General features: G+C 54.0%; 10 protein-coding genes across 10 annotated transcripts; 7 read left to right on the top strand and 3 right to left on the bottom strand.

The window, feature by feature from the left end:
- Positions 1-5: 5 nt before the first annotated feature.
- On the top strand, positions 6-3,013 carry pacC (putative C2H2 transcription factor PacC). The gene is made up of 3 exons (XM_025574983.1): positions 6-743; positions 891-1,179; positions 1,234-3,013. Exons 1-3 carry the CDS (start codon positions 468-470, stop codon positions 2,664-2,666), a joined length of 1,998 nt encoding a protein of 665 aa, XP_025431463.1. The 5' UTR covers positions 6-467; the 3' UTR covers positions 2,667-3,013.
- Positions 3,014-4,212: 1,199 nt separating this feature from the next.
- Positions 4,213-7,146, top strand: BP01DRAFT_356525 (putative forkhead transcription factor Fkh1/2). The gene is made up of 4 exons (XM_025574982.1): positions 4,213-4,763; positions 4,840-5,856; positions 5,912-6,810; positions 6,867-7,146. The coding sequence occupies exons 1-4, from the start codon at positions 4,650-4,652 to the stop codon at positions 6,937-6,939; spliced, it is 2,103 nt and encodes a 700-aa protein (XP_025431462.1). The 5' UTR covers positions 4,213-4,649; the 3' UTR covers positions 6,940-7,146.
- On the bottom strand, positions 7,087-8,406 carry BP01DRAFT_356524 (putative transcription regulator PAB1642). Its single transcript, XM_025574981.1, has one exon. It carries the CDS (start codon positions 8,147-8,149, stop codon positions 7,289-7,291), a length of 861 nt encoding a protein of 286 aa, XP_025431461.1. The 5' UTR covers positions 8,150-8,406; the 3' UTR covers positions 7,087-7,288.
- BP01DRAFT_41555 (uncharacterized protein) lies at positions 8,256-8,572 on the top strand. Its single transcript, XM_025579146.1, has one exon. It carries the CDS (start codon positions 8,362-8,364, stop codon positions 8,521-8,523), a length of 162 nt encoding a protein of 53 aa, XP_025431460.1. The 5' UTR covers positions 8,256-8,361; the 3' UTR covers positions 8,524-8,572.
- Positions 8,573-8,801: 229 nt separating this feature from the next.
- BP01DRAFT_398403 (uncharacterized protein) lies at positions 8,802-10,738 on the bottom strand (the record flags this gene model as incomplete). The annotated part of the gene is made up of 3 exons (XM_025578537.1): positions 8,802-9,945; positions 10,006-10,540; positions 10,663-10,738. The coding sequence occupies 3 exons, from the start codon at positions 10,736-10,738 to the stop codon at positions 8,802-8,804; spliced, it is 1,755 nt and encodes a 584-aa protein (XP_025431459.1).
- A 719-nt stretch (positions 10,739-11,457) lies between these two features.
- On the top strand, positions 11,458-14,727 carry BP01DRAFT_391641 (putative PHD finger domain protein). Its single transcript, XM_025578095.1, has 2 exons — positions 11,458-14,086; positions 14,151-14,727. Exons 1-2 carry the CDS (start codon positions 11,726-11,728, stop codon positions 14,289-14,291), a joined length of 2,502 nt encoding a protein of 833 aa, XP_025431458.1. The 5' UTR covers positions 11,458-11,725; the 3' UTR covers positions 14,292-14,727.
- Positions 14,728-14,822: 95 nt separating this feature from the next.
- On the bottom strand, positions 14,823-16,663 carry BP01DRAFT_356522 (Gfo/Idh/MocA family protein). The gene is made up of 5 exons (XM_025574980.1): positions 16,373-16,663; positions 16,153-16,315; positions 15,385-16,083; positions 15,209-15,299; positions 14,823-15,146 (listed from the first exon to the last, which is right to left on the bottom strand). Exons 1-5 carry the CDS (start codon positions 16,394-16,396, stop codon positions 14,882-14,884), a joined length of 1,242 nt encoding a protein of 413 aa, XP_025431457.1. The 5' UTR covers positions 16,397-16,663; the 3' UTR covers positions 14,823-14,881.
- Positions 16,664-16,928: 265 nt separating this feature from the next.
- On the top strand, positions 16,929-18,123 carry BP01DRAFT_356521 (dihydrodipicolinate synthase family protein). The gene is made up of 2 exons (XM_025574979.1): positions 16,929-17,014; positions 17,069-18,123. Exon 2 carries the CDS (start codon positions 17,070-17,072, stop codon positions 18,075-18,077), a length of 1,008 nt encoding a protein of 335 aa, XP_025431456.1. The 5' UTR covers positions 16,929-17,014; position 17,069; the 3' UTR covers positions 18,078-18,123.
- A 1,802-nt stretch (positions 18,124-19,925) lies between these two features.
- BP01DRAFT_41507 (F-box/WD repeat-containing protein) lies at positions 19,926-22,450 on the top strand. Its single transcript, XM_025579108.1, has 2 exons — positions 19,926-21,223; positions 21,276-22,450. The coding sequence occupies exons 1-2, from the start codon at positions 20,208-20,210 to the stop codon at positions 22,246-22,248; spliced, it is 1,989 nt and encodes a 662-aa protein (XP_025431455.1). The 5' UTR covers positions 19,926-20,207; the 3' UTR covers positions 22,249-22,450.
- A 170-nt stretch (positions 22,451-22,620) lies between these two features.
- On the top strand, positions 22,621-24,234 carry eb1 (microtubule-binding protein BIM1). Its single transcript, XM_025574978.1, has 6 exons — positions 22,621-22,794; positions 22,891-22,962; positions 23,057-23,091; positions 23,154-23,231; positions 23,302-23,780; positions 23,839-24,234. The coding sequence occupies exons 1-6, from the start codon at positions 22,781-22,783 to the stop codon at positions 23,893-23,895; spliced, it is 735 nt and encodes a 244-aa protein (XP_025431454.1). The 5' UTR covers positions 22,621-22,780; the 3' UTR covers positions 23,896-24,234.
- Positions 24,235-24,406: the final 172 nt, after the last annotated feature.

Below are 24,406 nucleotides of genomic sequence, written 5' to 3'. Positions count from 1 at the left end.
CCCCCCCCCACCTTTCCCTCCTCTTCATATTCTTGCCTCCTACAAACATTATCCTCCTATCTTCCATCTCTTCATGTCTACCTGTGACTTTTGTCCAATTTAGTCTGCCTATCTCGTTTCTCTGCGAGTCTAAAGATTGAGTGCTTCAAACTACTAGGCGCTTTTCCCCCATTGCCTCGGTCGCTTGACTTGACTCGAAATTAGCCTGCGGTATCGGTGCGCGTGTCTGACACTCTTTGTTGTCCAGCTCTCCCAGCGCGTCTCGAGTCTTCCCATTTGGCATACCATCCTCTATTATCTTTTTCTGTGAGATATTTGCTATTCGAATCGGCTTCATCTACCACCAGCCTTTTCGTGTTTGTTGTGCTTGTTGCTCATATCCCCGTTCGGGTCGTTTGTTGTTTGAGTCGCTTGTCTACTTCCGCTGGCATCCCAAGAAAGGGACAAGAAACAGAATTTTCTTGGCAATGTCGGAACCCCAAGACACCACCACCACCACGGCCCCTTCAACCGCCGCAGCCCCCGTGCCTGCTGCATCTGCCTCTCAAGAGCCTGCTGCTCCTTCTCAGCAATCTCCTCAGGTCTCGTCGGCTACCGCTGCGTCGGCCGCTGCAACTGCTGCCGCTGCGACCGCTGCTGTCGCTAGTCCCCCTATCAACGGCAGCACCACGCGCCCCTCTGAAGAACTGTCCTGTCTCTGGCAGGGCTGTACTGAGAAGTGCCTGTCCCCCGAGGCTCTCTACGTAGGTCCTCCCTGTCTAGTTTTTTTTTTCTTTTTCGTCCTCTGTCTTCTCTGGTTCTGAGACACCTTCGAGTAACCGGCCACGTGTCGGCTCGACCGGTCATAATAATGGGGAAACAATTCACCGCTGACCGCTTTGGCCTCCTAGGAACATGTCTGCGAGCGTCATGTTGGTCGCAAGAGTACAAATAACCTCAATCTGACCTGCCAGTGGGGTAGCTGCCGGACGACCACCGTCAAGCGCGATCATATCACCTCTCACATCCGCGTCCATGTGCCGCTCAAGCCACATAAGTGCGACTTCTGTGGCAAGGCATTCAAGCGTCCCCAGGATCTAAAGAAACACGTCAAGACCCATGCTGATGATTCTGTTCTGGTCCGCTCTCCCGAGCCTGGCGCTCGGAACCCAGACATGATGTTTGCCGGTGGCGCTAAAGGTATGCGATCGCATGCCTACTCCTGAACTGTACTCAAATTGACACAATCTGTAGGGTACGCAGCAGCAGCTCACTACTTCGAGCCCACTATCAATCCCGTCCCTAGCCAAGGCTACGCCCACGGCGCTCCTCAGTATTATCAATCACAACCACCGCCTCAACCTTCTAACCCATCTTATGGCAATGTCTACTACGCCCTGAATCACGGCCCGGACGCCGGACACACCTCGTACGAGTCGAAGAAGCGTGGTTATGATGCTTTGAACGAATTCTTCGGTGACTTGAAGCGCCGCCAGTTTGACCCGAACTCGTATGCGGCTGTGGGCCAGCGGTTGATGGGTCTACAAAGCCTGTCGCTACCCGTCCTGAGTAGCGGTCCTCTGCCGGAGTACCAAGCAATGCCCGCCCCCGTGGCTGTAGGAGGCGGTGGATATAGCCCTGGAGGCCATCCTTCGGCTCCCTCATATCACCTGCCCCCCATGAGCAACGTGCGGACCAAGAACGATCTTATCAACATCGACCAGTTCTTGCAGCAGATGCAGGACACCATCTACGAGAACGACGACAACGTTGCCGCGGCCGGAGTTGCCCAGCCGGGTGCTCACTACATACATGGGGGTCTGAGCTACCGCACTACTCATTCGCCCCCTACGCAGTTGCCCCCGAGCCATGCGACAGCTACGACGGCGGCGAGCGCCATGATGCCCAACCCGGCCACTCACTCCCCCTCCACCGGCACTCCCGCCCTCACTCCTCCCTCAAGCGCACAGTCATACACTTCCGGTCGTTCCCCGATCTCTCTCCCATCGGCCACTCGCGTGTCGCCACCTCACCATGAAAGCGGCCACATGTACCCTCGCCTGCCGTCGGCTACCATGTCTGAGAGCATGACTGCGGGCTACCCAACGACATCTGGTGCGGCGCCGCCTTCAACCCTGGGAGGTATCTTCGATCACGATGACCGGCGTCGGTACACTGGTGGCACGCTGCAGCGTGCACGGCCAGAGCCACGTTCTATGCCTGATGCCATGGATCTGTCGCAGGATAACGAGAAGACGGATGGCGAGCGCACTCCTCCAGCCAAAGGCCGAGCATCCTCGCTGTCACCTAAAAGCATCTCAGCTAGCCTGATTGATCCTGCGCTCTCGGGTACGGCTGCCCAGGATGAGGCCACGCTTCGCACCGCCCAGGCGGCGACCGAGGTGGCGGAGCGGGCGGATGTACAGTGGGTGGAAAAGGTCCGCCTGATTGAGTACCTGCGTAATTATATCGCATCCCGGCTGGAACGGGGCGAGTACGAGAACGAATCCCAGCGAAGCCGTGAAGAACGCAGCCCGGAATCCGCGTCAGGAAGCCAGATGGAAGGGGTCGAGGCCACACCAGCCGAACCGGCCCCAGCCAAGCCGGAAGTGAAATCGGAAGCAGGGAATGTGGTGATGTACCCGACGTTACGGCTGGATGAGGATGGTGATTCCAAGATGCCGTAGGGGTGATGGCTGGGATTGGTCAGGTTGATTTCGTGATGTTACTCCGGGCCTTCTTGGACCGGCAGGTCTAGTGTTATATCTCCCTCTACGGCTCTTCTCTCCACTTTTCTGTTTTCTGTTGATTATTCACGGCCATGCTACGAACGAGTTGATCTAGGCGATTGCGGGTTAGTTCGGTTTGATTCTGCTTATTTGCGACTTCGGATACGACCCTGGGACTGAGACTGGCCTTACAAGGAAGGCGGTTCCGGTGGGTAGAGGAAATATTTATGTACATGAACCTGTATTTACTTGGTAAATCCTTCATGGTCTTCGGTTGTCGGTCAATACTGTCAATTACTTGCTAGGATATTTTCTCCATCGTAAGGATTTGTTTCGCTCTTGATCCGGAGGGGAGAAACGGGAGAGGGGGGAATCAAGGGCGAGCGAGTGCAACGAAGATGGATGTTACTCATATTACCTGTAGAGGGATCCGCATTCCACACGAGCTGCACGCGGCCACCATGACGCAACCGGTCTCAAGAAAAAGGGACTAGCCTTTGCCTAATCCGGGGATGGTCGAGACCAGGAGGCTCTACCTCGTACCGGAGGAGATTATGCAGTGGCAGCAGGTTCAGGTCGTACAATCCATACGCAAAAAGCCATGACGATAGATGGAGCATGGCTGGTTGTCTAAGCCATCCGCGCATCCGACCAACTCCGCTCGCTGACTCTGGTTCCCCACGTAGACTAACGAACGAGACTTTGGAAAGAGGAAGCTTATAGTTAGACTGGGTGGATTTCATCGTATTGCCTGGTTGATGGATTGCTCTTTCAAGGATCGAGGACTCAAGGGTTCAAGGGTTTCGGGGGTTTCAAGAACAGGGAGAACTGCATCCGGCAAAGGGTCAACATGGTCTTGTTGTGATGTTGCTTTGCTTATCTGCTCGCTTGTTGAGTTTCGGATCCACCGTCTGTTTACGGCGTCGTATTTGGATGTCGTAGATTGTTTTGATTGTATATTGTGTATAATAAATAGGATTGGGGTGGGAGGAGGAGGAAGGGTTGAGACCGCAGGAGAAAGAGAGAAGAAGAAGAAGTAGAAAAAGACCCGAAGAAAGGAGAAGCGCAAAGGGAGAGAAACAATTGCAATTGTGTGGTTCACAAAAGAGTCAAACAAGCAATTGACTGCACTTGGACTCACTCATCCTAACTAAACTACTCAATTTGGCAGTGACGGCACTTTCCCACATGACTCCCCATCCCATTCCCTTCTGATTGATTCATTCTCAGCGTCATCATCACTATTACTTCTTTCTACCTACTACTACTACTACTACTACCATTTCTTCTTCTACTCTTTCTACTTCGACCTCTCATTACTTCTCCTCCAATTTCTCTTCATCCTTTCATCTATTCTGCCCTTTTCGTTCCCTCCTTTCTCCCTGTCTCAAATCATTATATCCCACCCCCTCTCTTCCTTTCTTCTTCCCCCCTCCTCTCCCCAGCCCTATTGATTGAACGTGCTTGGCGCAACCCGACCTCCCCCCCCCCTCCCCGCGGTGGCTGGCCACTCTCTCAAACCCACACCCCCCCCCTTCCCTCTAGTCTCAGTCTCGCTCGCTACTCTTCCATTCTCACTCACTAGTCACGACTCTTGGTCAAATCGCGTCTCGTTCGTACGCGGTGGCAAACCGTACCCTTGGGTCAACAACCCTGGACCTGCCATCCCGGTTTCCATTCGTCCTACTCTTCTCATTTTCGGTTGTTCGTCACGGGTGCTTTCGCTCTTCATCGTCTGCGATTTTCTCTTCCCTGAACTTGTGTTGTTGCCCCGACCACTTGCGACCCTTCTCCACCACGACCACTACATTATCACCGACGATAGCAACAATCTACCTCGCTCCGCAACGCTCTCCGGCACTACTTCCTTGAGACCTCTTCAACAACAACAATAACTGACCGACCGCGCCGCTTTCCTCGACTCCGTTCTATATCTACACCATGCCTTTATCGAACCGCCGCCGCGCGCGGCGCAAGGAAATTCAGCTGCAGGAAACATCTGACGCGGAGGCTCCGGATTCGTCGCCAACGCGGCCCTCGAACAAAAAGCGCAAGGTGAGTACATAGACGCACTGAGACGACTGAAGAACTCGACAGGAACCACTGGTTAACAATCTGCTGTTGCAATTAGGTCGAGCATCCTCGAGCATCCCCTCAAACGCGCCCGATCAAGCCCGAGTCCGCCGATGAAGTCGACGATGACCAGGAACTGTCAGAGAACCAAGATCTCGTTGACATGGTGATCTCATATCTGGAGACCGCCCGCGAAGAGGTTCGAGTTTTTCGCGACTACTCCAATACAATGACGGAGGCGGAGCAGAGCATTCGCGCGTACGCCAAAATTGCCGGTCGCAATTGGACCTACTACGTTAAGACCCTCCATGTCAACATCGGTCGCGAACCCGACCGCGAGCAGAAGCTAGATGAGCAGTCGAGTCCTGTCACCATTGCTGCGCGCGCACTCCCGGAGATAAATGTCGATCTAGGTCCCAGCAAATTCGTCTCGCGCTTGCACGCCGAGATCTTTTACGATGGCGAGGAGACAGGCTCATGGCATATCCGCGTCAACGGTCGCAATGGGGTACGCCTCAATAGCGTCATCCTCAAGCGCGGAACAGACGCCGTTCTCTCTTGCGGTGATATTATTGAGATCGCCAACACCCAGATGATGTTCGTTACCCCGGGCGACAAAGCGACCATCCACCCCAGCTTCGTGGAGCGAGCGCAGCGACTAGCGAACGGCGAAGAGGAACCTGTTTCATGGGACGCCAGTCAGCACGCACATCCTCAACCTTCGCACTCCTCAAATAACACAGCTGGCAATCCCACCCACGCTCCGCCCTCGCTGGCACCCGCACCACAGTTTCTCAAGCGCCAAGTGACACCCCCACCACGATCGCCCGATACAATAGGGGCTCGTACCGCCAAGCAGTCGCCTCTCTATAATAGGGGTATGATGATGGAGAGCACAGAGGAGATTGATTACAGCAAGGATACGGCCAAGGACCTCAAGCCGCCGTATAGCTATGCGAACCTGATTGCTCAGGCTATCTTTTCCAGCGAGGAGGAGAAGCTTACACTCAATAATATCTACAATTGGATTATGAACAAGTACGCTTTCTATCGACATTCCCAGAGCGGCTGGCAGGTAAGTCCAATCACACAGGGGGTAAATTATAGAACAAGCGCTAATTGATTTGCAGAACTCGATTCGCCATAATTTGTCGTTGAATAAGGCCTTCCAGAAGGTGCCGCGACGCACAGACGAGCCAGGCAAGGGAATGAAGTGGCAGATTGCACCAGAGCATCGCGAGGAGTATTGGAAGAAGCAGCTGCGCAAGGGTACGCAGTCATCGGCGCCATCATCTCCTGCCACCAAAGTCCCCGATCGGAGAGGGTCGACCAATGGCATGGAAGCAGTTTTCAACAGCAAAAAGTCTCCACCTGTGTCGTCCCCTGGATTTAGCTCGTTCCCCGTTGCACCAGTCGAGGCGTACACACCGGAACGAGGATCTCGTGCCAGCCGTAATGGGGCGGCGGACCACAATCTTCGCCTTCCCAACACTCGCGACTACGAAGAGCCCTCGCCGCTTCCGACCCGATCAGCGACGAAGAATGCTGGGACAAACGGGACTAGTCTCAGTCGCACCTATGGGCTGTCGGACGCGGCTGTGGGATCACCCCCAGTGCTGTCATCGTCGTACTACGATGACGGTCCCTCATCAATGATAACGCCGGCCCCACAGCGGCAACAACCGCGTCTGCCCCCTCCAAGCACCGCACAGATACCCTCCAAGTTTATGCCCATGAGTTCACCGGCGCAGTTTTGGAAATTTGCGGATATAGGCAGCACACCGGCGCGACCCGTGCCCGATATGAGTCCGCTCAAAGGAGATCCGGCGGATGTACTAGGCAGTATTCCGAGCAGTAGTCCTCCACCGCCCAATCTGGCAAGCCCCAGCAAACCTGGGACGGCGACAGGCATGGCTACCGGCCGTGTATTGCCGCCACCACGTCGAGAGCCCGAGCCGGAGGGTGGCCGTCGTCCTGCCCCTGGCGGCGAAGAGGAGGAGGAAGATGAGAGTGGGTTTGATTTGGCAAGGTAGGCAAAGACATTATTTCGTGGCGACGACGGTGCAAGACTAACGCGGCTTGCAGAGGCTTTCAAACGATCGGATCTTACCATCGCCAGCTAAGTAGTGCGGCGCGGACAGGTGCGGCAACCTCGTGAGGTGGGATGAAAGGGTTGAATTTACTTCTATTGCTAGTTTATCGCCAGAAAGGCATTCAAGACGAAGGATGGCGACGAATCATGGGACCATGGCTGTATGTATTGATGTCACTGTAGATATTGCTAATGATTTGATGTAGTCTTTCTTTTTGCGTTGTGTCGAGCTTGGTGTAAGTGCCGGTTTGCCCCTGCTTCGGTAGTATATAATTATTCCATATGCGAGCTCTTGCGTTGATGATCAATTGCGTCAGCACCATTACCAATTCTTCTTGTCTCGTACACAGATTTGCATTAATGTACAGTACAACGGTCCATATCCCCCAGATCCTGCAAACTAGACTGGCGATATTTAGATCTGTGGCCAGAACTGGCCCTCCAACCAAACCACCTGCCTCCACCACCGCGCACACCTCTTCACGACCTCTTCTTCCGTCTGCCCCGTCTTCCGAATCTCAGACTCCGCCACCGCATCCACCAACCGCGTGATCCCCTCCACAAACTCCTCAAATTCCGGACATGTCCAATTCGGAATCAGCTTCTCGCGCAACGCACCCCCATCCGCATCCGCACCCCCCGTGGCCGTGGCCGTGATCCCCTTCGCCCCCGCCGCCGCCATCTCGTCACGCACATTCCGCCACACCGTCAAATAACATACCTCCGTTGCCCAGAGCACGACCAGCCCTTCCAGGAGTGACGTCCCCGCTGATCCCGCGGAGATGAACAAGTCCGTGTAGGCGGTTGTTATCGGGGACGCTGCGAATTCTGTTCCGGTGGTGGTGGTGCTTGCTGTTGCGGCTGAGAACGGGGCATTTAGATCCAGTCCGTACAAGTCCGCGACGGTGATGAAGAAGTCGAGTTCGCGGGTGATGTTGTTTAGGGCGGCGGTGAGGGTTTGGAGGGTTTGGGTGGGAAGGCGGGTTGATTTGTCGGTGGTAGTGGTAGTGGTGGTGTTGGTGGTGGGAGATTCCGGGTAGGGTTGTTGTTGTTGGTGGGGGATGGGTAATTCGAGTTTCGCAAGAAGTAGCCCGATGAAGCGGATGTAGGCGTGGATGTACAGGCGGTCTTGAGCGAGCCAGGCGGACAAAGCAGGTTTGGGGAGTGTGCCGGTTGCGGCGGCGGAGAGGAAGGGGTGGTGCGCGGGAGAGGTGGCGGTTGTGAAGGTTGGTGGGGGGAGGGGAAGGCATTGGAGGGTGGTTGTTAGGGGCGCCATCTTTGTTTTTTTCGGGGGGCGGGGGTGGGTTTTGATTGAGGTGAGGTGGGAGGTGGTGGTTGTTGATTATATGCGGAAGAGAGAGAGAGAGGAAGAGGGAGAGATGAGGTGCAGGGGAAATGGTGGGGAAAGTTGATCATGATAAGGTTTGGCTAGGTGGGGTGGGGTAAGTATACAGAGGATTCCGTAGTCAGTAGTAGTCAGTTCTACTGATGATGGGAGTATTGCTGTATGATGCTTGTTGTGCGTGGCATTCGTATTCTTGTGGCCATGGCTTTTGGCTTGCAATACTGCATCTGGCTTTAATTATAGTAGCAACTTTCTCTCAGTCAGCTCCGCTATACAGCCAGTTTTGCTCCTGCCCTGACCACTGAATATGCAGCTCCTCTGACTTAGTTGGTCTTGTGATGCAAAGGGCGGTTCAACAGCAGCTTGCTTCCAAGAGAGCTGAAATGTAGCTGAGTTTTACCAAGATATAAGGTCCTAGCGGCTTGCGTTCACCGGCTTGCGACCGATAGACTACGGCTGTTCCTGACTCAACTACGCGTGCGGAGTAACTAAGACAGAGCTCCATGAGTCATTGCCACCATTTGTCGTAGCACTAGCTAAAGCTTAACTTTCTCTGATGTGACAGGTCGATCGTTCGTGAAGTTTAATGGTCAGCCTTGTAACCCAGAATGATGGCCACCAAAGCCTCAAGACTATAGCGCGCATCGTTGCCCGCGTTGTGAAGATGCCATGGCTCCAGTCCCAGATCGGTCACTACCGCCCCCAAGGACCGGGGTTGCACAGGCTGCTGCTGTGGATCGGCACGCATAAAGCAATCGAGCGAAGCAGTATCCAGGCAATCTTTCATCATCTCCAACGACACACCGATCCTGCGCAGGTGCTCCAGATCAGCGGCGAGATTGTGGCCAACGAGCACCACATGACGGTCCTTTGATTCATCCTGCTTCTTCTCGGCAACAGCCGCATGCTGGAACGCCTCCTGCACCACCCCCTTCAGCTGCTCCAGCCCCACGAACTTACTGTCCCCAAACAAAAAGTTCCCAGGACAGCCGCTCACGAAATCGTTGTTGACTATGTGGCTGTACTCGCGCACGCGCCAATGTTGGGACTGGATCGCCCTACGCCAGAGCACCCCATCAGTCGAAGAAGGCCGCATGTCGTGCAGCTTGCGCGTGTCCAGCACCGAGAGGCCCACTTCTGTGATCTGGGTGTGGCAGCGCTCGTTCCACTCGACATCCACACTGACGAACACGGGTCCCTTCCAGAATGCGAACGGGGCTACTGCATCCGGGTTGAGAGGTAGGTATTTCAGCGACTCGTCGATGGGTCCCGCGGGCCGCATCCCCAAGTACTGCTGCGCGCGGAGCAGCGTTTCCTTCTGCCGATGCTCAATTTCGATGCGCTGCTGGAGCTTCTGAGCCGCGTTCGGCTTCTTCTTGTTCTTTGAGACGTCGCAGGCGGCTTCTAGCATGGCTTCATAGGCGGCGGCTAGCTCTCTGTGCTCGTCACCCATGCCCTTCCAGGGGTCAAGATAGTGCTCAGTTGGGGGCGGCACTCGACCCTGAAGACGGTCCTTAGCCTCTCGATTGGTGCTCGTCCCTAGGAATATAGGCTGGGGGTAAGCATCATGGTCGAATGAGAGGATCATGCCCATGTCTGCCTCAGCGGGAAGTTGGAGCGTGCAGCTGAGAGCGCGGTTAATTTCGCCCAGAAAGCGGCGAGCGTGTCTTGCGGGGGTGAGTAGAATGGGTCGGCAGCCCAGGCTTGATGGTGTATAGTGGTAGTAACTGAACGGACATTAGCGTTTAAGAACTAGTCTGGGAATCTAGGAGTCTGGGAGGTCATACATATCCCAGCTACGAGCCCAGAATTGATTCTTGTCGAAGAACCGGCTGGCAATCTGCTGGGACAAGCCTTCATCTTTGATGAATTTGTAAGGATAACGTGAGAGCGCGATGATGGGTGCGAAGATCTTGTCACTAGTGTCTTTGTGCGAGTCCTCGATGCTCGCTATGAGTTCTTCAGACTCAGATTGTTCGATGTTTGGTTCTTCGCGTCTGGATTTCGCAGGGTCAATGCTGACATGCTTCAGGTCACCAAGCACTAGGTCTTCAAGTTCTGGTCCGTCAAGGTTGCTCTCAACGGCAGTGATTTTCTCAAGATCGGTTTCCTCGGGCTTCAAGCCTTTGGAGTTTCCTTCCTCGAACTTGTCTTCTTTATGCTTGACAATCTCGGTTTGGATATCTATGTGCATGATTCTCTCCGGCTGTAGTTCCTCAGGCTGGGCCTCTTCGGGGTGAACTTGCTCGTGCTTGGCTTTGGCGGCACAAGGTTGTTCAGAGCGTGTATCCTTGCCACTGGCTTCTTTGAGCGCTCTCTCTTCTAAGCGTAGATCGGGGGCAAGCGTTAGTTCATCGCCCGCCTCGCCTTGCGAACTGGACTGACCGAGGGTTCACAGCACTGATGTTGACATCCTCCGAGGGATTTTAACTTGTTTTACTTACGGTTGAGACGAGTGTCCATCTTCAGCAGCTCATTCACGCCAGCAAAGAGGTACTCGAGACGCTCTTCTGGTGTCATCTTGTCAATGTTTTGAATCGCTGTCAATCCCTTAGGGGTTATAAGAGACCCGTAGTAGTTTGGAGGAGGAGAAGGCAAAAGAGGAGTGAGCAGGTGATCACAAAATGTACAACACTACATATGAGGAAAGCAAACGGCGGGGCCGTGCAAATGTGCAACATTCAAGGCTCCAAAGTTACTGCCATCCATTCACCACGCGGTCTCGAGGTTCTTCACTTAGCAAGCCTGTCCTGGCTACTCTCAATTCAATTATTATACGATGATACTGCGCGCAGGATAATTTATTGATCAAGCAGTATTATGGTAAATTGATTGATCAACGTCCCTGTTCAACCAAAATTTTGCTTGTATACTTCGTTTGTCAGTAATTGGCTTCGTTTGTACACGTATAACTACGCATTAGGAGGTATATTGCACTGTAGACCGAACCGGGACTCAGACAACACATCAACAGCCACGTCTCCCAGGCACCAACGGTGTAACCGGCCAACAAACTCAGGACCTCTCAAGACATCTAGCATCATATACCATAAATACCAACATCACAGAGACCGATCGCAGAAACGATTACAAAATACCTGACTTATCAGCATCTCCGGACCTCCCAATTGACAGCTGCCGGATCAACCTTTTTCCCGTTGCCTTGCTGACTCACGCCGCTGTCCAGCCAATCACTGTTTATCTCCCTCCACGTCCACTTCGGCTTCATCCAACAATAACACGACAGTTGAACAGCTCAAACACAATCATTTGCCGTTCTTTCTCTATCTGCAGCTGGTAGCTTGTGCAGACTTTCCTGTCTCGCAAGCTCTTCCCATCCATGTAAAAGTGCGGACCAGTCCCTCTTCATGGCCGCACCCTCGCCCAGGGTGCCGTCCGTCCACCACCACTGACCATCTGTCCGCCCGTTCCTTCGACGCGCCCTCTTTTGCGCCCTCCCTTTCGCCTTCGCATTCCTACACTCTTTCCGTCTACTTGTTGGATGGTATGGCGGACTACCACGATCCTGGAGGCCTCATCCTGGACGGGCCTTTTGACCCTGACGCCCAAGCCACTGTCACCGACTACATTGACTACACCGAGTATCTGCCCGCCGACCTCCTTCGTTCCCTCACCCTGATCCGCGGCCTCGATGAGCGCTATCTGGACGCTACGCAGGGCGTTCACGAGTTGACAAAAACATATGGCCGCCTTCCTGACCTTCCTTCCGATCATCGTCCCGATGCGCGCGATCTGCGCAAGGACATCTCCGCCCAGCTCGATCGCGCCATCAACGCGCGCGAGTCCGCCTACGCCGAAGCTTGTCGCCTATACGAGGTCATTGATCGTCATTACAGTCGCCTCGACTGCATCAAGCGCAAGCTAGAGGCACTTCCCAAACCCGCATCGCGCGAACCCACACCGCCCCCGGCCCCTCCTGTCCAGAGCATCGCAACCACCAAACGCGGCCGATCGGTCAAGCAAGTCGATGAGAATGCCGTCGCTTTGGTGCCTCCGACGACGCGCATCACTTTGCGCCTCGATAGCCGAGAGGGTAGCCGCACCAGTGCGCAGCCCAAATCGCGGACTCGTCGGTCGCTTATCGCCGCCGAACATTTGACCGACTTCAACCCTGACTCCCCGATCGCCAGTACAGAACACTCGGATGACGAGGCAGACGCTCCGGCAGCATCCCCCGACTCTCAACCAAAAGCTGCCGCTGCTCCCCTTTCTGCTGCTACAACTGACTCCTCGACCCCTACCACTGCCACCACACCTGCCAAAGAGAAGAAAACCGCTCGGCGTTCGCGTCTGTCCGGACTGGGCCCTGGCGTTCCGGGTACCAGTGGGCCTTCTATATCCACCAGTAATGCGCTGGCTATGCTCAAACCACCCCCCGAAGACGCCAAGCCGGGCAGCGAGGACATGCCGTGGTTGCGGCTGACTGAGTGGGAGATGACCAAGCTTCGCAAGAAGATGAAGAAGAATTCAGTCTGGCAGCCGAGTGAGGTTATGATTCATCGCGAGTTGGCACTCCGTGGTCGCGGCTGGGAGGCTTACAGGAACGCTAAGGCACAGGCTGATGCGTCCGGGGCTGAGTTCCTTGACTGCGACGACATCATGAACACATACATTCCTGGCAAACTAAGCAAGCGCGGCGAAGCACCCCTGGACATTGAGGCGCCGTTTGAGACTAAGTTGAGTAACAGAGGTATGAAATTAAATGAGGCGAAGAAGCTCAAGCGAGAGAACCAGGCGCGTGAGCAGGCGGCGGCGGCAGCAGCTGCTGCCGCCGCCGCCGCCGCTGCAGGAGATAACACAACAGTCAAGAGCCCGAACCGGCCGACCCTAACACTCAAAGGTCCTACTGCTCCTGAGGCAACACCGGCTACAGGCAAGCCAAGTCGCTCTGCTGCAAGGAAGCGTAAAGCAGACCAAGCATCACCGCCAGAGACAACGTCTGCAGCTCCTGCTGCCCCTGCGTCTGCTACCCCTCCTGCTCCTGTTACTGTGACGTCTCCTAGTTCCATTGTGTCCAATGCTTCTGTTGCCCCCACTACTTCGCCGGTTGCCTCTGCTGGTCCAGCGGATTCGGAAGCTCCAGAAGCTCTAGAGGCATCAAAAACCGGGGAGGCCCAGAGGGTTTCGGAGGCTCTAACGGCGCCTGCTGATATCACTACTCCGGCTGAGGGAGAGACACGAACCTCACTGCGCAGTGCCAGCAAACGTCGTCGGATCAGCAAAGAATCGTCGATATCTGTTGAGAGCAGTAAGACCATGCCCAATCAAGCTCCATCGGTTGTGTCAAATACTGCTGCGGCCGAGCCAGCTGATACGCAGAAGCCATCAATCCTGTCGTCCCCAGTCAGCACCAAACGATCATTGCCCCCTCCTGCTGCAGCTAGCACCGGTAAAGCAGCAGCAGCAGCCGATACGCCCACACCTCCAGTTACTCGACCCCCATCCCGTCGAGGGGCAGCCCTGTCAGCAGAACCGGTTACCAACGCAAGTACTTTGCCGACAACTGGCCGCGAGCTTCGTCGGAAAAGCGCTACGCCTGCGCGGCGCACTCCTGTACCGGAGGGAGCCCGCGCCACTAGTGTCAGCGCACCGCATCGCAAACGCAAACGTCCTGCCCCGGGTCCCGTATCATCAGGTCAGGATGGTGGAGCCGCAGTCAGCTACGGCCGACGTAAGGCTAAGCCAAGCAAGAAGCGCATCAATCTTCTTGGGGGAGATTTGTTGAACCGCGACGATATTCGCATTGACGAGGACGGTGTTCTGGAGGAGATCGACCCGAATGAGCCGCGATACTGCATTTGTGGAGACGTGAGTTTCGGGACCATGATCTGCTGCGAGAATCCCGATGTATGTTTTGCCCCTTCCCCCTTCTTTCATGTCCTGAAACTGTCCGTAGCTAACACACAGCCAGTGTGACCGCGAATGGTTCCATCTGAATTGTGTAGGTCTGTCGGAAGTGCCTAGTCGGACTGCGAAATGGTACTGTCCGGAATGCCGCGTGAAGTTCAACAAAGGAGTGGATGGGATTGTGAAGATTAACCCACGGCGTTAACGGTTCGTTTTGGAAACCGTCTATTACGTCCATCTTGTTTCACCCCCTCTCCCTCCTCGATTCTTTCGTGGAGAAAGATCTCTTACCATTCAATGTAGTGGTGGCCATGTGCTACGAGACCACGATCTGTCACTTTCTCGCTCCCATAAATCTCGTTCTTAATGTCTTCTCGGTTCCTAATCTGAGGGGTTGTTTTCCAATGTTTCCTTTGTGATTCGCAGCGCGGCGAAATGCTCGAGCGGGAGTTTGAGGGAGTTTGATTTCATTGTTCGTATTGGTGATACCATGACAGACAGACAGGAGAATGTTCGATTGATGTTGTTGGGTAGTTCATACTATTTACCTCTTACTTTCTCTTTCTTTTTGATTTCCTTCCTATGTGTTAGGCTTGCTCTCTCCTTGCAGAAGAAATATGGATATCTACAGTACAATTGACCATCTTTCCTCGTTTACATGACCCTTTTCAGGTCGAATGACAGCGGCTCAATAAATTTGAGTAAGATGTATAAATTCATTAGCAAACATGTGCTATATACACTGGCCTGTGTCGTTGTCGTCATCCTCGTTGTCCGCGAGAGGAACACAAAGTTTTACTTCAACTCCCACTGACCGTCGACGCTGACAATCTCAACCGATCGCTTCTCATCCAACGAGACCCGACCGGCGTGCAGGATCGCCGTCGTGGCGATGGTGTTTTTGAGTGTAGGCAGGGGCCGGGCGTCCAGCTGATCCAGTGTGACGCGACCCTCGTTGAGGGCCGTGACGGCATCGATAAACTTCTCGAAGCTGATGTATCCGTAGCCCGTCTGACCGCCGAAGTTCCCCTCCTCGTCGGGGGCGTACTTCATATAGAAGCTGGAATGTGTGTTAGAAAGCTTCCGTTGCTGTTTCATTGAGGAGGGGCAAGGGGAGCTTACGGGTTCACCCAAATCAATCCTTGCTCATCCTCTGTGACATCGTAGCCACGCTTGGCTTGGTTCACGCGGACTTCACCTTTGGAGCCCATGTCTGGTTGGAGCAGGCAGCGTTAGCTGATGACATAGTGGGGGGAAGGAGGCAACAGGAGGAAGCAGGCCGGGAGTGAGGGACATACAATGGAAGTACTGATTTGAGTGCACACCAGCCTTCTGCGGCGCAGTCCAGCTGGCGGTATACACGCCGGTGGCCAAGCGACCACTACCGTCCTTCTTGCGCCACTCGACCAGCAAAGTGATGGTATCCTCGGTCTGGTTGACGCAGCCCAGCTCGGTGGCGGTCCCGGTGGAGGCGCTGGCGGTGACCTTGACGGGCTGATAGTCGGGAACCATGCTCTCGTTGATATCGATGTGGTGGGAGTTGAGGTAGTACGAGATGTCGGAGTCCTTGCCGGCCCAGGCCTTGAAGGTCTCCAGCTGCGACTTGGGCTGGCTCATGTAGCTGTAGAAATAGTTGAAGTCGCCCAGGCGCGCGGCTTTGGCCCGCGCATCGCTGTACGCCGGGTCAAACCGCTTGTGGTGCTCGATGAACACAAGCACCCCGTGCTTACGGCTCTCCGCCAACAGGTCCAGGTGGTCGCGCAGCAGCTGCGTCGCCGGCTTCGTGATCAGCACGTGGATCTTGCGCTGAATCGCGTACAGCGCGATCGGGTAGTGCGTCGGGTCTGGCGTGAAGATTGTGATCGCCGACCCCGCCGGCAGGGCGTCGATGGCCGCCTTGTACGCCTCTGGGTCTGTGGTCCCGTCCGCTGGGAAGGAGGTGAAGCTCGTGTCGAGATTGTTGTAGACTTGCGAGATGTTGCGGTGGAGGTGCTCGCCTTTTTTGGGGGAGACACATTGCATTAGTAAACTAATTGGGGGTTTGGGAGTGGAGGTGCAAAACATACGGATGCCAGGGAACTTGGAGCCAGATACACCAACCATGCTCAAGTCGCCAACTTTGCCCCGACGGCGCAGGTCGAAGAGCGTCAGACCCACGACTCCGACTTTCTTGTCCGAGGTTGAGGCCGCACCACCGACGTATCCGGTGGTGTACTCGCCCGTTCCTACCTGGATGCATCGTTAGGATTCCGGCGCGAGGCGAGGTAGTGAGAGGTGAAGCCTTACCATCAACACAGCGGGGGGAGACATTTTGTAGAATGTGAGAGGGGGGGGGAAAGAAATTGAGTTAGACAATTGAAGCAAAAGAAGAGAAAAAGAAAAAAGAAAAGAAAAGAAAGGAATCAGCAAGCAAAGTGGGCGTCAGGAGGATTTATCCACTGGGACCTGGAAACCTGCGGGGTTCAATAGCCGACGTTGAGGAGGGAGGGATTTTGTGTCCACGAACAATTGCATCAATCAATGGTGTTTCTGGGCGGGAAGGTTTAGATGCTCGTGATATCTGAGGTGAATTGAGTGTGTCCCAGGCAGAATAAGACTTGCGAGCGTTACTGCCTGGTAATACTTCTGTCCATGACATCGAGGTCGAGCGTCTGCAGCCTGCATCATCGGCCTCTGAAGCCAAAAGAGGCAAGTTGTTGATTGGTGGAGAAATGGCCTCCGCGCCGGCCGTGGGGTTGACGGATTACAGGCCGGATACCATTTTCAATACACGCGGGGTAAACAATGAGGGGGTATAAGAATCTCGCCCTCATAAGTGTCTGTCTGTCTACATCTTCCTACTTTTTGCACTCTCTCTTCTTTCCGTTCTCTCTTGCTCATTGCATTACTCAATTGACATAGCCTTCTCTTGCATACACATTCCGCCAAGTAAGTCTGTTCCCAGTGATCGGGTGGATTTCCTTCCCTAACCGCAAAGCGCAGAATGTCCCGCACTCCCCTTCGCCCCGGAGTTTACGCTCCCACCATGACCTTCTTCAACCCAGACACCGAAGACCTCGATATTCCTACCATTCGCCGTCACGCCGTTCGCCTCGCCAAGGCCGGTTTGGTTGGTCTCGTCTGCATGGGCTCCAATGGTGAGGCCGTGCACCTGACACTGGCCGAGAAGAAGACCGTCATCAGCGAGACTCGGTCCGCCCTGGTCGAGGCCGGCTTCTCCAATGTCCCCGTCATCGCGGGTGCCAGCGAGCAGAGCATCCGGGGAACCATTGCTCTATGCAAGGAGTCCGCCGACGCCGGAGCCGAATATGCCCTCATTGTGCCCCCCAGCTACTACCGCTACGCCGTGGGCAACGACCAGACCATCTACGAGTACTTCACTGCGGTGGCTGATGAGTCACCCATCCCGCTCATTCTCTACAATTACCCCGGTGCCGTGGCCGGCATCGACATGGACTCCGACCTGATCATCCGCATCTCCCAGCACCCCAACATCATCGGTACCAAGTTCACCTGCGCCAACACCGGCAAGCTCACCCGCGTCGCCTCGGCCCTGCACGCCATCACCCCCTCCTCTCCCTTGAACCCGACCGCCCGCAAGTTCCCTAACACCAAGACCGAGGCCAACCACCCCTACGTCGCCTTTGGCGGTATCGCCGACTTCGCGCTGCAGACTCTCGCCTCCGGTGGCTCGGCCATCCTGGCGGGAGGTGCCAACGTCATCCCTAAGCTGTGCGTCCAGATCTTCACCCTGTGGAGCGAGGGCCGCCTCACGGAAGCTATCGAGGCCCAGGAGCTGCTGAGTAAGGCCGACTGGGTGCTCACCAAGGCTGCTATCCCCGGCACCAAGAGTGCTATTCAGACCTACTATGGCTATGGTGGTTTCCCCCGCAGACCTTTGGGCCGTCTTAGCGAAGAGCAGGTCAAAGCTGTGGCGGAGGGCATCAAGGATGCGATCGAGGTTGAAAAGTCGTTGCCTGATGTTGCTTAAATTTCGTCTTCCACCTCAATCTTATTGTATATATGATGAATGAAACATTTCTAGACCCTTTTCCATAATTACTGATCCTGACACTTCGCCTGTTCCAAGCCCTACAGTTTCTGTACTCTCTGTAAGTTCGTTTGCGTACAAGAGGGGAGAAGGCGAAGTGGGATGGACTCTGCCGCCTCGGTGCTCAATCCGAACTCCGACAAGGAAGACCCCCACGCCAGTGACTGTCGTGCCAGGGCTGATTGGTGGAGCGTTTTCTCCGAGTGGGTAAAGCGCAGGTTGGTGGTGAAGAGATACTGCGGTAGGCCAATTAGTTAATGCCGCTGCATTGACACAAAAGTGAGTAGGTAATCAGTATGTGCAGTGGTGCTTGCAGTCATGAGAAAAGATTTGCACCCATCAGGTGGTGTAGTCAGCCCTTATCAGTTCGTTCCTCGTCTTATCACGAATGATCCAGCAAGGAAAAACCATCCGTCGGAACTATTACCGGAGTCTGTGTTTGCCACAAGCTTCTATTATGAAAATCTTGGTGAGCTGGAAGAACGATAGGGGCGTGTACGGAGTACGCTCATAACTATATGTCCAGTGGAATACCTGGGAAACTCGAGCACAGAAGAGTAGTATGGTGGCAGTATACATGACTTATTTAAGCCACTACCCTGGGACTAACTTGCCCCTTGTAGAGATACTGCATAACATATGCAGACCATGTCTTGTGGTTCGGAGCGCACAAACCGCTAGTTTAGACAGCCTCGAGTTACACCAAATCAGGAACCGGAGCCTGCGAGCCAGAAGTTGAAACCATGCAGTTATACCAGTTGAGCCATAAGATTATCATCCTTTGAGTAAGTCTGAAATTGTACCCAACCAACTAATACATGAGCGCTTGGAAGAGATTGCATGGACGGTTCAACTGTCGCAGCCTGAACAGGTCATTCAAGGCCTAATCATCTGGCCGTACAGATTGCCCTTCAATATATCCAAACGCCAGATAGACATCTGCAAAGCATCAACTGGCAGCAAGTGGGCCAGACCACAAGTGAAGGCAAACCCCACGGGGGCGGGCGGGAAAGAGATGGGAGTCGATCGGAAAAAGAGGGGGGCGGTCGGCGATTAACCTCTGTATCCTTACTCCATATTCACAATTCAACATCCCAAGCCCCCATCAGTGATGTCCATGTTGAAGGTGACGGAGTAGATTCAAGTTCTTGCCAGATCATCCATTAGGCAGCCATGTCGATACCAAACCAACTCACCTCCTTTCCCACCCTCCCCCCCCCCCCCGGCCACCAACCTTCTTGAGATCCTCAAACCCTCGATGAAGAGAACATAGTCAGCTTCAACCAAGGAAGGGGGGAAGGGAACAACCATGGGATCAGAAAAAGGAAGAAGGTTGGAAGAATTCAGGAAGAAAAAAAGGAAATAAAAAAGAAAAATTCAATGCAGTGGCAGCCCGCCACCTCCGATCGGGGGGAGGCAAATCCGCAAAGTGGCGCCTCACCGCCCCCTTCCCCCCGAGCGCGGACGCCCTTTTTTCTGCCCATCCATTATTCATCGCGGGATTAACTGTCTTTCATCCCATCGATTCATCAATCATCTTTCCCCTGATCCTCATTTTTTGTTTTTCTGCTTTGCTTTTCTTTTCCTCTTTTTTTTTCCTTTCCCTAATTCTTTCTCGTTCTCGTCGCTTTTCTTACCGTGTCGATCTTCTTGTGCTTCACCTTTTCCTTCACTACTACTGCTCTTCCTCATCTTCTATACTTCTTCACTCTCACCCTCTTTTTATCCTTTCTCAACCTTCTCTGGTTCACCTCCATTGGTTCCTCCTCCCCTGTACCCGTATTTTTCGTTCATATATAGGTGTCGGTGTTGCTATCGGGGGGTCCATCTCTCCAGCGGTCTTGTCCCTCGTTCAGTCATCGCCCTTGCCTTCGCTTTTTCAGCCTGGGATCCCTATTACCTTAACCCCTCGGCGCTACCTGACACAGCACAGCCTCCCTTGCGTTCTATCACTGATCGGCTGGTTTATACTCATTTGCCACAGGCCTCCCGGGTGACCGATCCCGCGTGACTCTCCTCTACCCCTCTAGACGATTGCTGTTGCCATCCCGCAACTTTTCAATCGACACTATGGCACCAAGAGATACCAGCATGGGCATTTCCCGCCGCCGTCCCTCGCTTTCCCTCCGCACTCGACCCCGGACTGCAACCGTCTCGACTGTCCAGACCGTTGGACCCGATAACGAGCTTTGGCATGGATTGTCCGTGGTCGATTCGGACGATGATGGGTACGATGGACAGGCGTTGGAGGAGCACCATATAAGCGAGCAGGTTCTGGAAGAAACAAATCAGTTCCCGGAGCCTGCCCCTAGACGCCGCGGAGCCAAGAGCTTCTCCAGTCTGCGTCATCCTGTGGATGGGCTGCGCGCTCTAGGGCGTCGTCTTTCTGTGACCATCCGCAACAAATCCACAAGGCACTCAGCGAATCCGAGCGAAGACACCACCAGGAACTCCTGGTGCAACGAAGCAAACGCTGACCGCCGTGCATCGGTCAATAGTGTCACCGTTCCCGGCTCTCTTCCGGGTCTTGGCCTGGCTCCCCCGGTTTTCTCGGATGACTTTTATGCGGGGGCGGCTGCTCGTGCCGCTGCCGCAGCTCAAAACGAATTGGCCCGAGCGCTGCGCGATGGACTCAAGCCTTCCGGGACGAACCTGACCCGGGACTCAGAAAGTGGCATTGGTATCGATTTGCGTGATCGCTCCGAACTCTCGGACCCTGCTCTAGCGGTGGTGCGGATCGACCCCGTGGCTTACCTTCCTCCGGAGATCATGGCGCAAGTCTTTTCCTACCTTGACCCGGAGTCACTGATGCAGTCCGAGCTGGTCTCTCGCGCCTGGGGTGAGCAGGCTTCCTCCCGGCCCATCTGGCGAACCGTTTTCCGTCGTGCCTACAGACATCATCGTGCCAGTGGCCTTTCGAATAAGAAGAGACAGGCTGCCGGTCTGGGCAACGCTCGCCCAGATCAAGATTGGAAGAGATTGTATCTCGTGCGGCGCGCTTTGGACCATCGTTGGAAGATGGGCAAGGCTGCTGCTATCTATTTGCATGGACACACAGATAGTGTCTACTGTGCCCAATTTGACGAGTATGACCATATTGACCCTTCAAGAAAAGGCCTTCTGCTGACATCATCTCAGGGACAAGATCATAACTGGCTCACGCGACCGGACAATCCGCGTCTGGGATGCGCACTATCCATGGCCATGCCGTAAGATAATCGGCCCTCAGCCTGTTGATGTTCCTGGTATCGGCCCGGTCAATAACTCTACGCAACAATCGTCCGGCAAGCCACCCTTTCTTACCATCTGTCCTCCTCCCACTCGCTCTGCCGGCATCATGACTCCAATGGAGCAGACTGAGGACTATCATAGCGCCTCAATTCTTTGCCTCCAGTTTGACGATAAGATCATGGTTACCGGATCCTCTGATTTTACCTGCATTGTGTGGGACGTTCAGAATGACTACAAGCCAATCCGACGTCTGGAGGGGCATCGAGCCGGAGTCCTCGATGTCTGCTTCGACGATCGGTATATCGTCTCATGTTCCAAAGATACCACGATCTGTGTTTGGGACCGACACACGGGCGTTCTAATCAAGAAATTGCTTGGTCACCGTGGTCCTGTCAACGCCGTCCAGCTTCGAGGTGACCTGGTGGTCTCCGCGAGTGGAGACGGCATCGCCAAGCTGTGGAACATTACTTCTGGACTTTGCGTGAAGGAGTTTCCCAGCAAGGACCGGGGCCTGGCTTGTGTTGAGTTTAGTGATGATGCTCGAACAATTCTCACAGGTGGCAATGACCATGTGATTTACCAGTTCGATGCCAACTCCGGAGAAATGGTGAGCGAGCTCAAGGGCCACGAAGGGCTCGTTCGATCGCTGCACCTGGACAATATGAACAAGCGTATTGTCAGTGGCAGCTACGATATGAGTGTGAAGGTGTTTGATGCACAGTCTGGCGAGCTGTCAATTGACTTGCCTGGTTGGACGACTAGCTGGATGCTCAGCGTCAAGTCAGATTATCGGCGCATTCTTGCGACAAGTCAGGACTCTCGTGCCGTTATAATGGATTTTGGATATGGCCTAGACGGAATAGATTTACTGGAGGAGTGAAGAACCACTTAGAACCGCTGTGGTTCTCGCTCCATGGAGTTTTGCATTACATTTTTTGGAAAAGTTTTCGCTCGGGATTGGCGGAGTTCACCTGGTGTTTTGAAATAGTAGCTTGGAATTCGTGTCATTATCATACATAATCGAATAGCGATAGAGCGTGTTGATCTTTACTAGAATCATCTAATTTTACTTTGACCACGGCTTCAGTTTCAGATCAGGATTATGTTGTGCTTTCTTGCCTGATACCTCAGGCTCCAAGTGTATCGGAGAGGCGGCGATTGAGATTGAACCAAATCAGGTTAGCGCTTCTCACTTCCGTGGGTTTTGGCGACAGCAACAAAACACTTCCCCCCTCTACTCTACTTGGCCTTTGTTTTTCTTCATAATAAAACAAGACTTGAACATCGTCGGTGACAGGTCTTCCTTGCCAACAATTCCCCAATTCCTTACGGTTGTTTCTCCAGTTTTCAGCCACTTCCCTGCCGGCTCCACGACATCTTCAACCCCAAGCCCCGTTCGAACATACCCCACCATGGGCGAATCAAGGTTCGTCGAGCATTCTGTTTGGAACCCGCACGCGCGACAGCATCAGCAATCAGACACGAGAACGGCAAAGGACTAATCGATGGGATAAATGAATAGACAAGAGTTGCTGGCATGGCTTAACAACCTGCTGCAGTTGAACATGACTAAGATTGAGCAGTGCGGTACTGGGTATGTTCTCCTGGCGAAGCAGCGGCGGTCAGGTCTACGGAGGTGAATATGTCGAAAGGACTCGGGCTGTACTGACGATGTCTTGGGTTTGCAGTGCCGCTCTGTGTCAAATCTTCGACTCGATATTCAGTGAGTGCTGCACAGTTATATACCCCCCTTTTCCCTAAAACTCACTGATGCGTCTTACAAAGTGGATGTCCCCATGTCTCGCGTCAAATTCAACGTGAACTCCGAATATGCCTATCTCCAGAACTTCAAGGTCCTTCAGAGTATGCGATCCATCGACCTCAGGCTCAATCTCGAAATAGCCGTATTAACATGAGTCCCGTTGTCTTCTAGACGTCTTCGCGAAGCACCAAGTCGACAAGCCCATTCCCGTCGAGCAGCTCAGCAAATGCCGCATGCAGGACAACCTGGAATTTCTCCAGTGGACCAAGAGATACTGGGATCAGCACTACCCTGGCGGTGACTACGATGCGGTCGGCCGTCGCAAGGGCTCTGGTGCTCCTCCCTCCGGACCTGCTTCTCGCACTAGCTCCAGCGCTGCCACCGCTCGCCGTGGCACGACCCCGACTGTGGGTGCTGCTCGGGCCCGGGCTGCTCCCGCGGCTGTCTCGGTCAACACCGCTGCTCTGCAGCAGGAGATTGCGACCCAGAAGGAAGCCATCGCCGGGTTGGAGAAGGAGCGGGACTTCTACTTCGCCAAGCTCCGGGACATCGAGCTGCTGCTGCAGAGCGCGATTGAGCAGGACCCTGAGTTGGAGAAGGACGAGGACTCATTGGTGAAGCACATCCAGGGTATCTTATACTCGACGGAGGTATGTTTGACTGTATCGATTGCATGTCGGGTGAAAAGCTGTAGCTAACGTGCAGCAGGAGGGATTTGAGATCCCCGAGGCGGAGGCCGGCGCGGACGAGCTGGAGACCTTCTGAGCGCCTTATAACGTTGGTCTTCAATATTAATACCCCCTTCATAGCACACTGCGCAAGCGTTCGGTCGTCGTTTGACGACGTTGATTATGTTTCTTTTTCTCTTCTCTTTCGATGTTCATTTTGCTACATATTCTGCCTAGTATTCTGCCTAGACCGTTGGTCAAGATGATGCCTGATTTGGAGAGGGGTGAGATGAGACGATACGTAAGATCAGAAAAGGGGTGTAAGAACGGAACACATGCGTTTTGTTTTTTGAGATGCCGATGGGAGTGGGGTTTCTGAAGAAAGCTTTGTATAGTCGAGTCGCGATAAGGGAAAGCTAGGCAGCCAGCTTGTCAACCCTTTAAGAAAAATATCTCTTGATGTCTCATGTATGTCTTGCTAACCGTTATATGTGGGAGTGGCATCTTCTCGATGGCTATTTATTACTTGCCATTCATATTCGTGCGCCTATTACATGCCTCGTCGATTATATGTCCAAGTACTCAAGCTCTTTCGAAGACAACAAAGT

Source organism: Aspergillus saccharolyticus (genome assembly GCF_003184585.1).
Source record: "Aspergillus saccharolyticus JOP 1030-1 unplaced genomic scaffold BP01scaffold_14, whole genome shotgun sequence".
NCBI lineage: Eukaryota > Fungi > Ascomycota > Eurotiomycetes > Eurotiales > Aspergillaceae > Aspergillus > Aspergillus saccharolyticus.
Note: the sequence above shows the minus strand (reverse complement) of the source record. Positions and strands in the feature narration are given on the sequence as shown.